The following is a 10,947-nucleotide window of genomic DNA, read 5'->3' as shown; positions in this document are numbered from 1 at the left end:
GATGAGCCCTGGCACAGGTTTTGTGGTGCTGCAGTTTCCAAGTAATCTGAACGTAGCAGACAAGAAGTGGCATCGACTGGAAGTCAGAACCAATGGTCAGGTCAGTTATTGGATTTTTTTTTTTCTATATCTGGATATTAATATTTCCCATAGCATTTCTTTGTGCAGAGACAGGACAGTAGAAAGAAAAGACTGGGTAATTATATATATTGTCCTAACAGTTCTTGTAGATTTGATGAGTAATAGAAATTTTGGGAAGACCTCATTGTTAATTCCAAATCCACGGATGTTGTAATCCATATTCTGGAATCAGAGGAATCTCTTTGCCTTTTTTAAGCTCTGCAGCAGCACATGTAGAATGTGGACACTAGAATCCATTACTTATGCACAAAAAGCAGATAATTATTTACTTGCAAATGCAGTTACAGATCTTGTGTAAGTGGTTAAAATACTCAGAAGCATAAATAAAGTGCAGAGCTAAGTAGCTCCTTTTGCTAAATGGTTCCATTTTGGCTCTCCTGGTTATTGAAAGATGGAAAACAGAACAGGGAAAAACCCAACCCTTTTTGCTTGATGGTATGCAAGAAGTAAAAGATCAAAATTTGATATAACATGTTTATTGAATTGTGCAGCAACTGTTGCCTGAGTAGTGCTGTGTTCTGGCACAGGATGTTCGGTTCACTCTGGACCGGTGCATTGCAGCCGCGGTGTCGGAGATAGAAGGGGTTGGCAGGTGGTTGTCCACTGAAGATCGCACAAATTGTGAAGTCTTTGGGTCTGTTCCAAGGAGAGCAAGGTACATTCCTGGAGATTCCCTGACAGGCAGTTGGTTCCAAGGCCTGTGAACATTTTATCTGTTAGATTGAAGCCAAGTTATTGATGACTGGGAGCATAAAAAGTATTTCCTCTTTTCTTGGACCTTCTAGGCCAAGCCTGGACCTTAAAGCACTAAACAAATTTTAAGGAACCAGTCTTCCCCTGAGTAGTGTCGCAGTACTAAGTGACAGCCCCAGACCACTGTGGCTGTTACTGGAGCTTTTGTGGGTCCTGTGTACCATCCTTCACCCAGAGAATTTCTCTCTGTTCATCAAGTCACTGTGAGCCTGCTCTTGAAAACCTCATGAATTTAGGCCAGTTGGCTTTGGAGTCCTGGGTCCAGTTTGTGCCCCACAGTGCAGGGTGGACAAGGAGCAACTGGGTGCAGTCCAGAGAAGAGAAATGACTGTGATCAGCTCACCCTGAGAGTAAGAATCAAGAATGAAGGAATTGAGGTCAGCTAACAGAAAGAAGGGAAAACTGAGGAGAGATACGATAAGTCTCAGTGTGTATAAAAGAATGGTACAAAGAGGATTTAGACAATCTCTTCTGTACAGGGCCTAAAGTTACAGTGAGGAATATTCGGGTTATATTTTAGGGAAACCTTTGTACTAACAAAGATATTGGAGCTGTGACATAGATAGTCCCAGCAAGCATTCTGATGAGCATTGGGATTAAGCCTTGTCCACAGCTGCGTGGAGCTCTCCTCGTCATGAGAGGAGCACAAAAAAGGGGGAAAATATAAGGAAAAGTGAATACAAAAGAAATGAATTGATAACTCTGGGGAAAAAAAAGTATGAGGACTAAAATACATGGAGCTCTTTGGCTTGGAGAGATGATTGGGAGACAGTGCAGAGACTGGACATGTTTACCATGCCTTTTAGACCACATGGACCCAACTTTTAGGTTTCTGACCTTTGTCATACACAGAATAGTCTTTGTTGTAGTATTCCTACAGCATAGGATGACAGTGCACACACAGAACACTTGAAGGAGAATTTGGTGTCTAGAATATCACAGATGTTTCTGACTTGAACACAAACATATCCAAAATGAAATAGTGTCCCACAATTAAACTTCCAGTAGGTTTCACTGTCACATTTAAAACAATGCCCTTTATTTTAAAGGGCCAACATCTCCTCAATGACTATTTCAGAGAGAGAAGATAAAGTAGTTGCATTCTATTGTTATGTTATAAAGTCTGTGTTATTTGGAAATGCAGTGTATTTATTTATCTGCCTGTGTTTGAAGGTAGATGCACATCTATTTTTATTATTTTTATGATTTTTAAAGGTATTTGAATGCAAACCATGTTCTCCAACTGGGTGGTGTGAAAGAGTCATTACCATATTCCTACCCACAATTGCTACACAAGCATTTTTCTGGTTGTTTGCGCAATTTCATCTTGGATACTCAGGTAAGAGCAGAGTAACATTTGCTTTAGCAGAGGAGAAAACTTTGTTATTTAATTTTTGGGAGATTTATATTACACATGAAACTTCTGCTTCCATTAATGTATTCAATGCCCACATGCATCAGTGAAAGATAGAAGAAAATTCTGGGGTTTTCTGTGATAATTAGAATAACTACCTTGAAAAGTTATTTCTCAGTACAAGGAGATGTATTAATGAGCCAAGAACTGTGTGTTTGCTTATCCCCTGCTTCATGCAGCTGTTCTCCAAGCTTCTTTATGCATTCAGGGAACTTCTGAATGGCAATTGTATAACAGTACATTTATGCCAGCTGTCTGCTTTGTTAGGAAGTATTAGGGTTTTTTTGCTTTCATAGTCAGTTGAGTTTATTCAAAGGCAGAATATGCTCTTGATAAAATCAGCTGAAGTCTGAATGTCAGAAAGCAAACTTAGTAACTTAAGCAATGCAGATGAGGAACAGACAGTGAAGTGGTGCATCTATTTCTGTTTAAAAATAAAATGTTTCTCGAATAATATTTTTGTGTCATGAATTTTCTCTTGAAGGTATATGACCTTCAGTCTCCTGCAGAGTCCCTGAACAGCTTCCCTGGGTGCACCCTGACGGATGGGAGCTGTGAGACCATGGGATCTTCTTCCTGTGGTATCCACGGGAGGTGCCTTGGAGACTGGGGCTCGTTTGCATGTCACTGTTTGCCGGGCTACCACGGTTATCGATGTGATAAAGGTGAACCCTGTTTATCTGTTTCATTATTGGTAGGCTGCTAAATTTTACAGTACAGGAAACTTCAAATCTTTGCAGGTAATATTGCTGAGGTGATTTCTGATGTTTACATTATGTAAAGCCATGTTGCAGTGTAGTTGCTTCTGATTGTTAACAATTTCTTTTCTAATTCCCTTTGAGAAATTGCTTTCTTGGTATGGGATCATTTCTTTAATCCTGAGGGTGTTTGTGCAATGACTGTATAATGACATGTCTGCATGAGAAAAAAATTAAGAAAAAAAAAATTTATTACAGTTGTTTGCATCTGTCTACACTTTCAGAAATATCGAATAACCTAAAAAATATGAGTGTGCCAGTACCACTTTCTGTGCAGAATTAGAAACATACAACTGGAACTAGAAATCACTGCTCTGCTGCCGTCAGGAAGAGACTGCTGGCTTAAGGAGCTGTGCTTTGGGAATAGCAGGATCTGTAGCTCTCATGGAGCCAAAGTTTACAGCAGAAAGACAACTATAAAATAGCACGTTGTGAAATTTGATCATGGTACTTAATACATGGTCTGCAGTCTCTTGTCTTGGTCAGAGGTGCTGCTTCCCTGCTGTCATCCCATGTGAGCATTGTAAGGAAGAGCATTAGCAGGATCAAGTTGGGTGGGAGAACACCTCTTTACAGAGAAAAATGAAGCGAGAGAGTGACTGGGGAAGCTGGCTCGGAAATAAATGCAGGGGTATGTCCCAAAAGACAAGCTGTCTCACAGATCCATGCTGTGCATTGCAATTGTTTCCTTTTACTTTCAACTCTTCTTACGACATTAAGGGAAATAATGATACTTCCCTCTCCTCACGAGATGGTTTAAAGGTTTCTATCCCCTTCAGTGGCCAAGGAGTACATGTTTGAGGCAGGCAGCCACATCCGCTACCAGCTCCCTGTCAGTGTGTCTGCCCGCAGGACGCTGTTTGAGGCCCTGGTGCGCACCCGGCAGCCCGACAGCGTCATCACCACCATGCTGTCCCGGGGCAAGGACGAGCACATCACCCTGCAGGTGAGGGGGCACCCCACACAGAGACACTGTGACATCAGTGCCAGAGACAGCTCAGAGAAACACTCACTTAAGAGATGGAAAATGAACAAAAAACTTAGGCTGACCAAGACTTGGGAATTTGTTTTACGGATACGTGTGGGTCTGATGCTTTACTTGAGATATTGACCACTCAGCTGTGGTATCTCGTCAGATTTCAATGGCAGTTGCAGTGAAATACAGTTTCTATACAGTATAGGATGAATAGGGTGTGTACCTGGTGTCCTTTTGAACCATGTGGCCAATTCTGCATAGTTCAGACTCTGCGAAGCAAGGTGCCTGTGGCAGTTCTAATTTATGCAAGAGAGATCAATTACTCCAGGTGGCTTAGATATTACTGTGAGTATATTGCTACCATATTTAGGTCGCCTAGTTCAGTAGCACGTGAAGTATTTTTATATTACACTTAAATGTGCAGTGTAAACATACCCTAAATTTAAACAAATGCTTTAAGATTGAAGTTACAGGCCAATACAAAATGCCAGGCAATGACTTTTCTTTTTTTGCTATTTGTTAATTATCCACAAGGTTGTTCAGGGACTCTTAGTGGTCTCATACAATCTGGGTGATGGGGACTATTCTGTAAGCCTTCCCTCCTACCACGTTGATAATGGTGAATGGCATCACATCACACTGGAGAGAAACGAAAATGAATTTACTCTTCGCCTTTACGAAGGAGGTGGGAAGAGAGAGATTACTAAAGCAGCAGAGATTGTCATTGACCCCAGTAGCTTGGTCCTTGGAAACACGTACCCATTCAATCAAAACAAGAGTTTTCAAGGTAGGAGTTCTTGATCTCATTGTTCATAATATGGATCTTTAAAAACGAAGGCATATTTCAGGAAACCTTCTTGTTTATGTAGAGCCCAAAGTACAGGGATGTCCTGCATGACACTTTGCCACAGGAACAGATAAGCTGTTCTGACCAGGAGAAGGTACAGCAGATAATTGTCAGCAAATGCACTTGGCTACTGGACTTGGAACAATGATGGTCACCTCTTGCTTTGGCTGCAGAGTGTTTGTACCTGGAGATCCAGAAGCTTCTCCTGGGTGGACTGTGGATGGCTCCCTGCCTTGGATAGACAGAGCTGGTTCAGTGCATGGTTCTGTCCAGTCTGTTTGGTAGCTCTCGTTCCTTCCCAAACACATCTGTTCCTGTGCTGAAAGGAATTTTTCCATTTTATATGTGAATTGCATAGCACCCACCAAATCCTGGTTTATTACCTCTGTATTACTGGATTTTATACTCAGTCAAAGCATTAACTAAAATTAGAAATGGTTTATTGAATTAGAGCTAAAAATCTGAATTTTTAGCAACTGAATGGATGAGGTCATGGTGTCTGTTAAAAGCAAATCAGTTCCAGCCTGGAAATTGAGTAGTTCCACAAAGGAGAAATATAAAGAATTTTAAGTCTGGGATATCCATGGCAGCTCTTTGCTCTGAGCTCAGCTGGAAGTTTGGCCTTTGCTTAAACCCACAGTGTAAGTAAAGCACAGCAGCACAGCTTTTATTGTCAAGGAAGACACATGGCTGCTGGTTAAATGCACCTGGTGTCTGTAGGTCACCTCTCTCCCATGCCCTTCACCTCTTTAACCAGGTCCTAGTAAATCCATTCAGAACAACCTGGTCACGTTTTCACCAGGCAAAAGTACTTCAGTGAGTAATACAAAAGTGCCTGGAGAAAAATTAAATAGAGTAATAATTTACAATGTAAGTGTATCACAAATTATTTAGAAAAATATTGTTTTCTATTGCTTTACTAGAAGAATCCAATAAATAAAGTTTATGATGTGAATTAGGGAGCATATTTTGAATTTTTTATTTATGGGAGTAATAGTGTTTGTTTTTAAGTAAATAAAGAAGTCAAATGGTTGCGTGAATATCATTTTAATTAGGACAATTAATGTTGCTGCTATGTAGCTGAAACTTTAAGGACTTCAAAGTCATAAAATGTACTTAATTTATCAAAGTATATGTTTTCATACTGAGGCATCTCGTGCATACAAAGTTAATGTCACACATCTTCAGTACAAATTTTCTATCTCTGATTGTTCTCTTTCCCCATTATTTGTGGTTTGCTCTTCACACTAGAAAGTTAAGCTGTAAGCTACAATTTAAAATCAGCCAAACACATTTTTACTGGTGCATTGAAAAATAGAACAGGTTATCCACGTGTAACAGATTTTCCACAATATTTGGACTTTTTGATGGAAATCACAGTGGAGGGGTACATATTCCACTGACTTTAACTCAGGCAAATAGGGGCCCTGTCATGGTTTAACCCCATCCAGCCTCCAGCCCCTCAAAGCCTCTCGCTCACTTCCCTACCAGCAGAATCAGGGAGACAATCAGAAGGGTAAAAGCTGGAAGATCCCTGGGTTGAGATAAAGACAGTTTAATAGGGAAAGCAAAAGCCATGCATGCAAGCACAGCAAAACATGGAATGAATTCCCTGCTTCCCATGGACAGGCAGGTGTTCAGCACCTCCAGGAGAGCAGGGCCACATCCCGTGGAATGGTTACCTGGGGTGGCAAACACATTCACTCCAAACATCTCCCTTTCCTCCTTCTTCCCCTCACTGCATGCATCCTGTGCATGATGTGATGATATGGTCTGGAATATCCCGTGGGTCAGCTGGGGTCACCTGTCCTGGCTGTGTCCCTTCCAAGCCTCCTGTGCATCCCCACCTTCCTTCCCAGCATGGCCCTACAAAAGCCAGGAAAAGCCTTGGGTCTGTGTGAGCCCTGCTCAGCAAGAACAGAAACATCTCTATATTATCAATCCTGTGTTCAGCACAGATCCAAAACACAGCCCCACACCAGCCTCTGGGAAGAGAAATAAGTCTGCCCCAGCCAAAACCAGCACAGGCCTGCAGCAGCACTTGATTCTCATGGAAAATGCTGGGAATTTTGATATAAAACTTTAGCAAATTCAGTCCAAAAATGAAGGACAAGGCTATGAAAGTTTAAGTGGATTCAGTCCTGGATTTAAACTTTGATAGCCTGTGTCCTTTGTTAAGCATAAACTGCCAAATCTTACAGCTGCTTCAAATGATCTTGCTGAATGGTTTTTAAAACTGTCTCTTTGTGCCTTGCTGCAGGATGTATGAAGGATGTCAGATTTAACAACTACAGAATCCCTCTGGACACTCATGGGAAGGAGATGGTGTCAGTATTGAGTGCCCAAGGCGTCAAAGAAGGCTGTTCTTCGGAGGCCTGTAGGAATAACCCTTGCAACCAGGAATTTATTTGTATTGATTTGTGGATGATGCACGAATGCAGGTAACTGGTGAAAATAGAAGCACAAAACCTTTCAGAATGAGGTGGGAAGGGGTGGATGTTGAAGTGTGGAGCTTGAAGGCTGCCCCTGGCAAACCTCATCAAATCCCTGGAACCACAGTGGCATACAAAGCTGTACACCTGCATCGGCAGAAGGTTGCTCTGTCCTTACAGGCACCACCCTCAGCTGATTTAAATCAGCCTGGCTCCAGGGATTCTGGAGCAAGTTCAGCTGCCTGTCTAATGGAAAACATTTAAAGAGAAGCAGCAAATCCAGAATGTTTATAAACCCTGGAACCAGGACAGGAGGGTGTGTGAGCTGGAGTGGCACAGTTCCCTGGCTGTGCTGTAAAGCTTGTGTTGTGCAGTGTCAGTGCTTTCTCCTGTGAGGGTCTGACTCCTTACACAGCCCCAGCCTATTACGTCTGTTCCCTCCCAGGCTCCTCCAGCTGCCTGAGGAACACCACACCATTAAGCTCAGATTCTTGTGTGTATGGCTGGGGCTGGGGTCAGGACAACACTAATTCCTGTTGGTTGTGGTGTGCAAATGTACACTTTACTTACAAACACCTTAATGTTGCACACACTCCTGACTGCCACTGTGCACACAAATGGAGTTCTCTAACTCTGGAAACTCAAAGAACATAGCACAGCTTGTCCTGCCTAGCCAGAACTGCAGACCCCAACCCACCTGGTTTTGATAAGGATAATCTTGCAGAAGGCAGTGGAACTACCAGAGTTCTGAAAGCCCCAGACATACGGGTTTGAAGTTGTGGAGCATGGCTACCTCGGGAAAAGCTACAACCTGTAATGATTTCGCGTACCTTACTCCCAGTGGCTGCTTCAGAAACCGTGCAGAGTGTCACCCCAGAACTGCAGACCCCAACCCACCTGGTTTTGATAAGGATAATCTTGCAGAAGGCAGTGGAACTACCAGAGTTCTGAAAGCCCCAGACATACGGGTTTGAAGTTGTGGAGCATGGCTACCTCAGGAAAAGCTACAACCTGTAATGATTTCGCGTACCTTACTCCCAGTGGCTGCTTCAGAAACCGTGCAGAGTGTCACCAAAGTGTGTTTTAAAAACTTCAGTGCTGCCTGTCATGGCTGTTTCCTCCCAATCTAATGGTCCCATTTTGCCTTGGTGTGAGCAGCTGCCCTGCAGGACACATGATCCTGGAGAACGCCTCAGGCTGGCAGTGCGTGTACACGGCGTGCGCCGAGCAGCCCTGCAACTATGGCACCTGCGTGTCGCTGTCCCCCACCGCCTTCCAGTGCCACTGCCCCGACGGCTACACCGGGCGCCACTGTGAGATCACCCTGGCCATCTTCCACAAGGACACGGGCCTGAGCTTCACCTCCCTCTTCGCCATCTGCATCTGCTTCCTGGCGCTCTTAGGTAGCTATGGCAACTATGTCTTGTATTACCTGTGGTGAGCTCACGTGTCCACCTGTCCTGAGCAGTCATCGTCTCATGTCCTGGCGGAAAATCCTCGACTCTGCCTTCATTCCTTTACTATGGTCCTGTCACTGATTTCTCATCCCTCTGTGCATCCATTGCTAAGTGAATCAACATTTGTGAGCTATGGAAGGTCTCTGCAGTTTTGTTTTCTTCACATTTTCACTTCATTGCTGAGGGACTGTTCAGATGCATAATTGGAAGCAAATGCAATTGAACAGCAAGAGCAGAAATTACTACCAGATAAGCATTGTTTAAAATACTTCAGAGCATGAAACAGATTTTTCATGGAGAAACTTCCTGTCTGACAGGAATACCCTGGTCAGGCAGGAGCAGACTTTGCATCTTGCTAGTTGTGTCCCAGCTCCTAAACAGCTGCTTTTGGCTTCCTCAGCCATTTTCAGGCCTAGGCATTGGATCTCAAAAAGAAGAGGAAAACCAGAAGGATCTTACTAGTGAGGAAGGATCACATCTTGGAATGTTTCTTGTTTATTCAAATATCATGGAAGTTTGCCTGAGTAAAGACATGGGATTTTTCTCCTGGCTTTTAGTGTTAATGCAGTTTCATTCAGAAGTTGTTGTAAGAGTATGGAAATACCATCGTTTTCCCCAACACTGCTAGATACTATGTTTGCTATGCAAATGTGAGCAGCAAAATTGTGGGAAGTTAAGTGGTATCACAGCTCTTGGAATCCCAGATAGCTGAGGTTGATAATAGCTCTTTATGTTAGAGGAGTGCAGGGCATGGACCTGTGTGTACCTCAGTTTCAGTCCCAAGGTCATTTAGATGCTCCTCCACAGAACTGCTTCCATGTAGATATTCTGTAAGAGATTCTAGTTTCCTTAATTCACTGCACCCGTAATTTATGGCATTCAATGCTTTGAGGTGTTACTCTGAGCTTTTATCAATTTTCATAGAGTTGGTAACACAGTGACACACAAGTTTCTATAGAATGTTCAGTATCTGATGTTGAAGCTTGTCAGTTGTGTAAAATGCACTTCAGCATTTAAGAAAATTGTTTAAATCAATGAATGCTAAGGCAAAATATGCCTGAATCTTGTTTTCTAGTAAAACATCTAAAAGTAATTTCCTGTTTTGTCGTGTGTCTTCTTGTGTTTCATTTTTGTATAATTGTGTCTGTTACTGTCATCATCTTGTTACTTTTTTGTCCCCCTCTGTAATCCATTTTCTGTGACAAAGTTCAACTCCACCACAGGACAGAGACAGGTCAGAGACACCACTTGGTCTTTAACCAACTTTGAGTTGGGCTTTAAAGGGTGTTGCAAAATGCTCTTTAAAGGCTTTTTTTCTGTGTTTGATGTTCACCACACTGGAAAGTGCAAACCCCAGACATTTTCTGAGAACCCCAGAGTGCAGCCGTGCTGGCCCTGCTGCGCACTGGGGTTTACTGGTGCCTGCATCACCTCTGCTCTGCTCCTCTGTTCCCATAGCTCTGCTCAGTGCCGGCCTCCTCTGGGCCCACTGGAAGACACGCAAGGGTGTGCGTGGAGGCGTTTACCACGGCTCTGCTCATCCTGAGGATCTGGAGGACATCAGGGAAAACATCCTCAACTACAATGAAGAAGGGGGTGGGGAGCAAGATGAAGTAAGGATCACTGTTACGTTACAATTAAGAGGGGACTGGTGGATCACCATGCTAAGAAAAATGTACTTTGTGCTTTGTCCTCAGCCTTTTTTCTGCTGATTCAGCCCTGCAGTTGGCAGATTAATTATTTGGAAGGGTCTGTACACGAGGCTGCATATTTCCTAAGCAGAGATAAGTGCTTACCCATTTTTAATTTGTCTTATAGCCAGTGATCCTGAGTGCATGTTGAAAGGAGCCTGTAGGGTGAGTTTAGCAGTAGGGAGCTAACAGCTGCTGGGTTTGGTTTTGGGGTTCAGGAGACACTGAGGTTCTCAGGGCTGATTTCTGCTGGAGCTCCAAGGGGTTGGAAGAGCCTGGTGTGACTGTTTCTCATGGCCAGGCTTTTCCAGAGACTGTTCCCAACAGCAGATGTTCACACCCCACGTGTTGGGAAGGGGAGGTGCTGAATTGGCTCCTCTGAAGCCCTGGGGCATGTGGTGGTTGTGGAAGAACCTTTCTGCATTTTTGTGTTTTGGAGATAAATACACCCGTGAACACAAGCTGTTTGTAGAGTAGG

General features: G+C 43.3%; 1 protein-coding gene across 1 annotated transcript in view; it reads left to right on the top strand.

The window, feature by feature from the left end:
• Positions 1-10,947, top strand: part of LOC103620333 (neural-cadherin) — a gene marked incomplete at its 5' end in the record, with an annotated part of 60,865 nt that overhangs the window by 45,140 nt on the left and 4,778 nt on the right. Inside the window, 9 exons of the mRNA XM_017740834.1 lie at positions 7-100; positions 669-796; positions 2,110-2,233; positions 2,793-2,973; positions 3,846-4,012; positions 4,577-4,829; positions 7,150-7,330; positions 8,480-8,724; positions 10,237-10,391. Of these exons, the coding sequence (XP_017596323.1) occupies positions 7-100; positions 669-796; positions 2,110-2,233; positions 2,793-2,973; positions 3,846-4,012; positions 4,577-4,829; positions 7,150-7,330; positions 8,480-8,724; positions 10,237-10,391 (1,528 nt within the window). The remainder of the gene's footprint in view (positions 1-6; positions 101-668; positions 797-2,109; positions 2,234-2,792; positions 2,974-3,845; positions 4,013-4,576; positions 4,830-7,149; positions 7,331-8,479; positions 8,725-10,236; positions 10,392-10,947) is intronic.

The sequence above is a fragment of the Corvus brachyrhynchos genome, unplaced genomic scaffold, assembly GCF_000691975.1.
Source record: "Corvus brachyrhynchos isolate BGI_N302 unplaced genomic scaffold, ASM69197v1 scaffold26, whole genome shotgun sequence".
In the NCBI taxonomy this organism is placed as follows: Eukaryota; Metazoa; Chordata; class Aves; order Passeriformes; family Corvidae; genus Corvus; species Corvus brachyrhynchos.
Note: the sequence above shows the minus strand (reverse complement) of the source record. Positions and strands in the feature narration are given on the sequence as shown.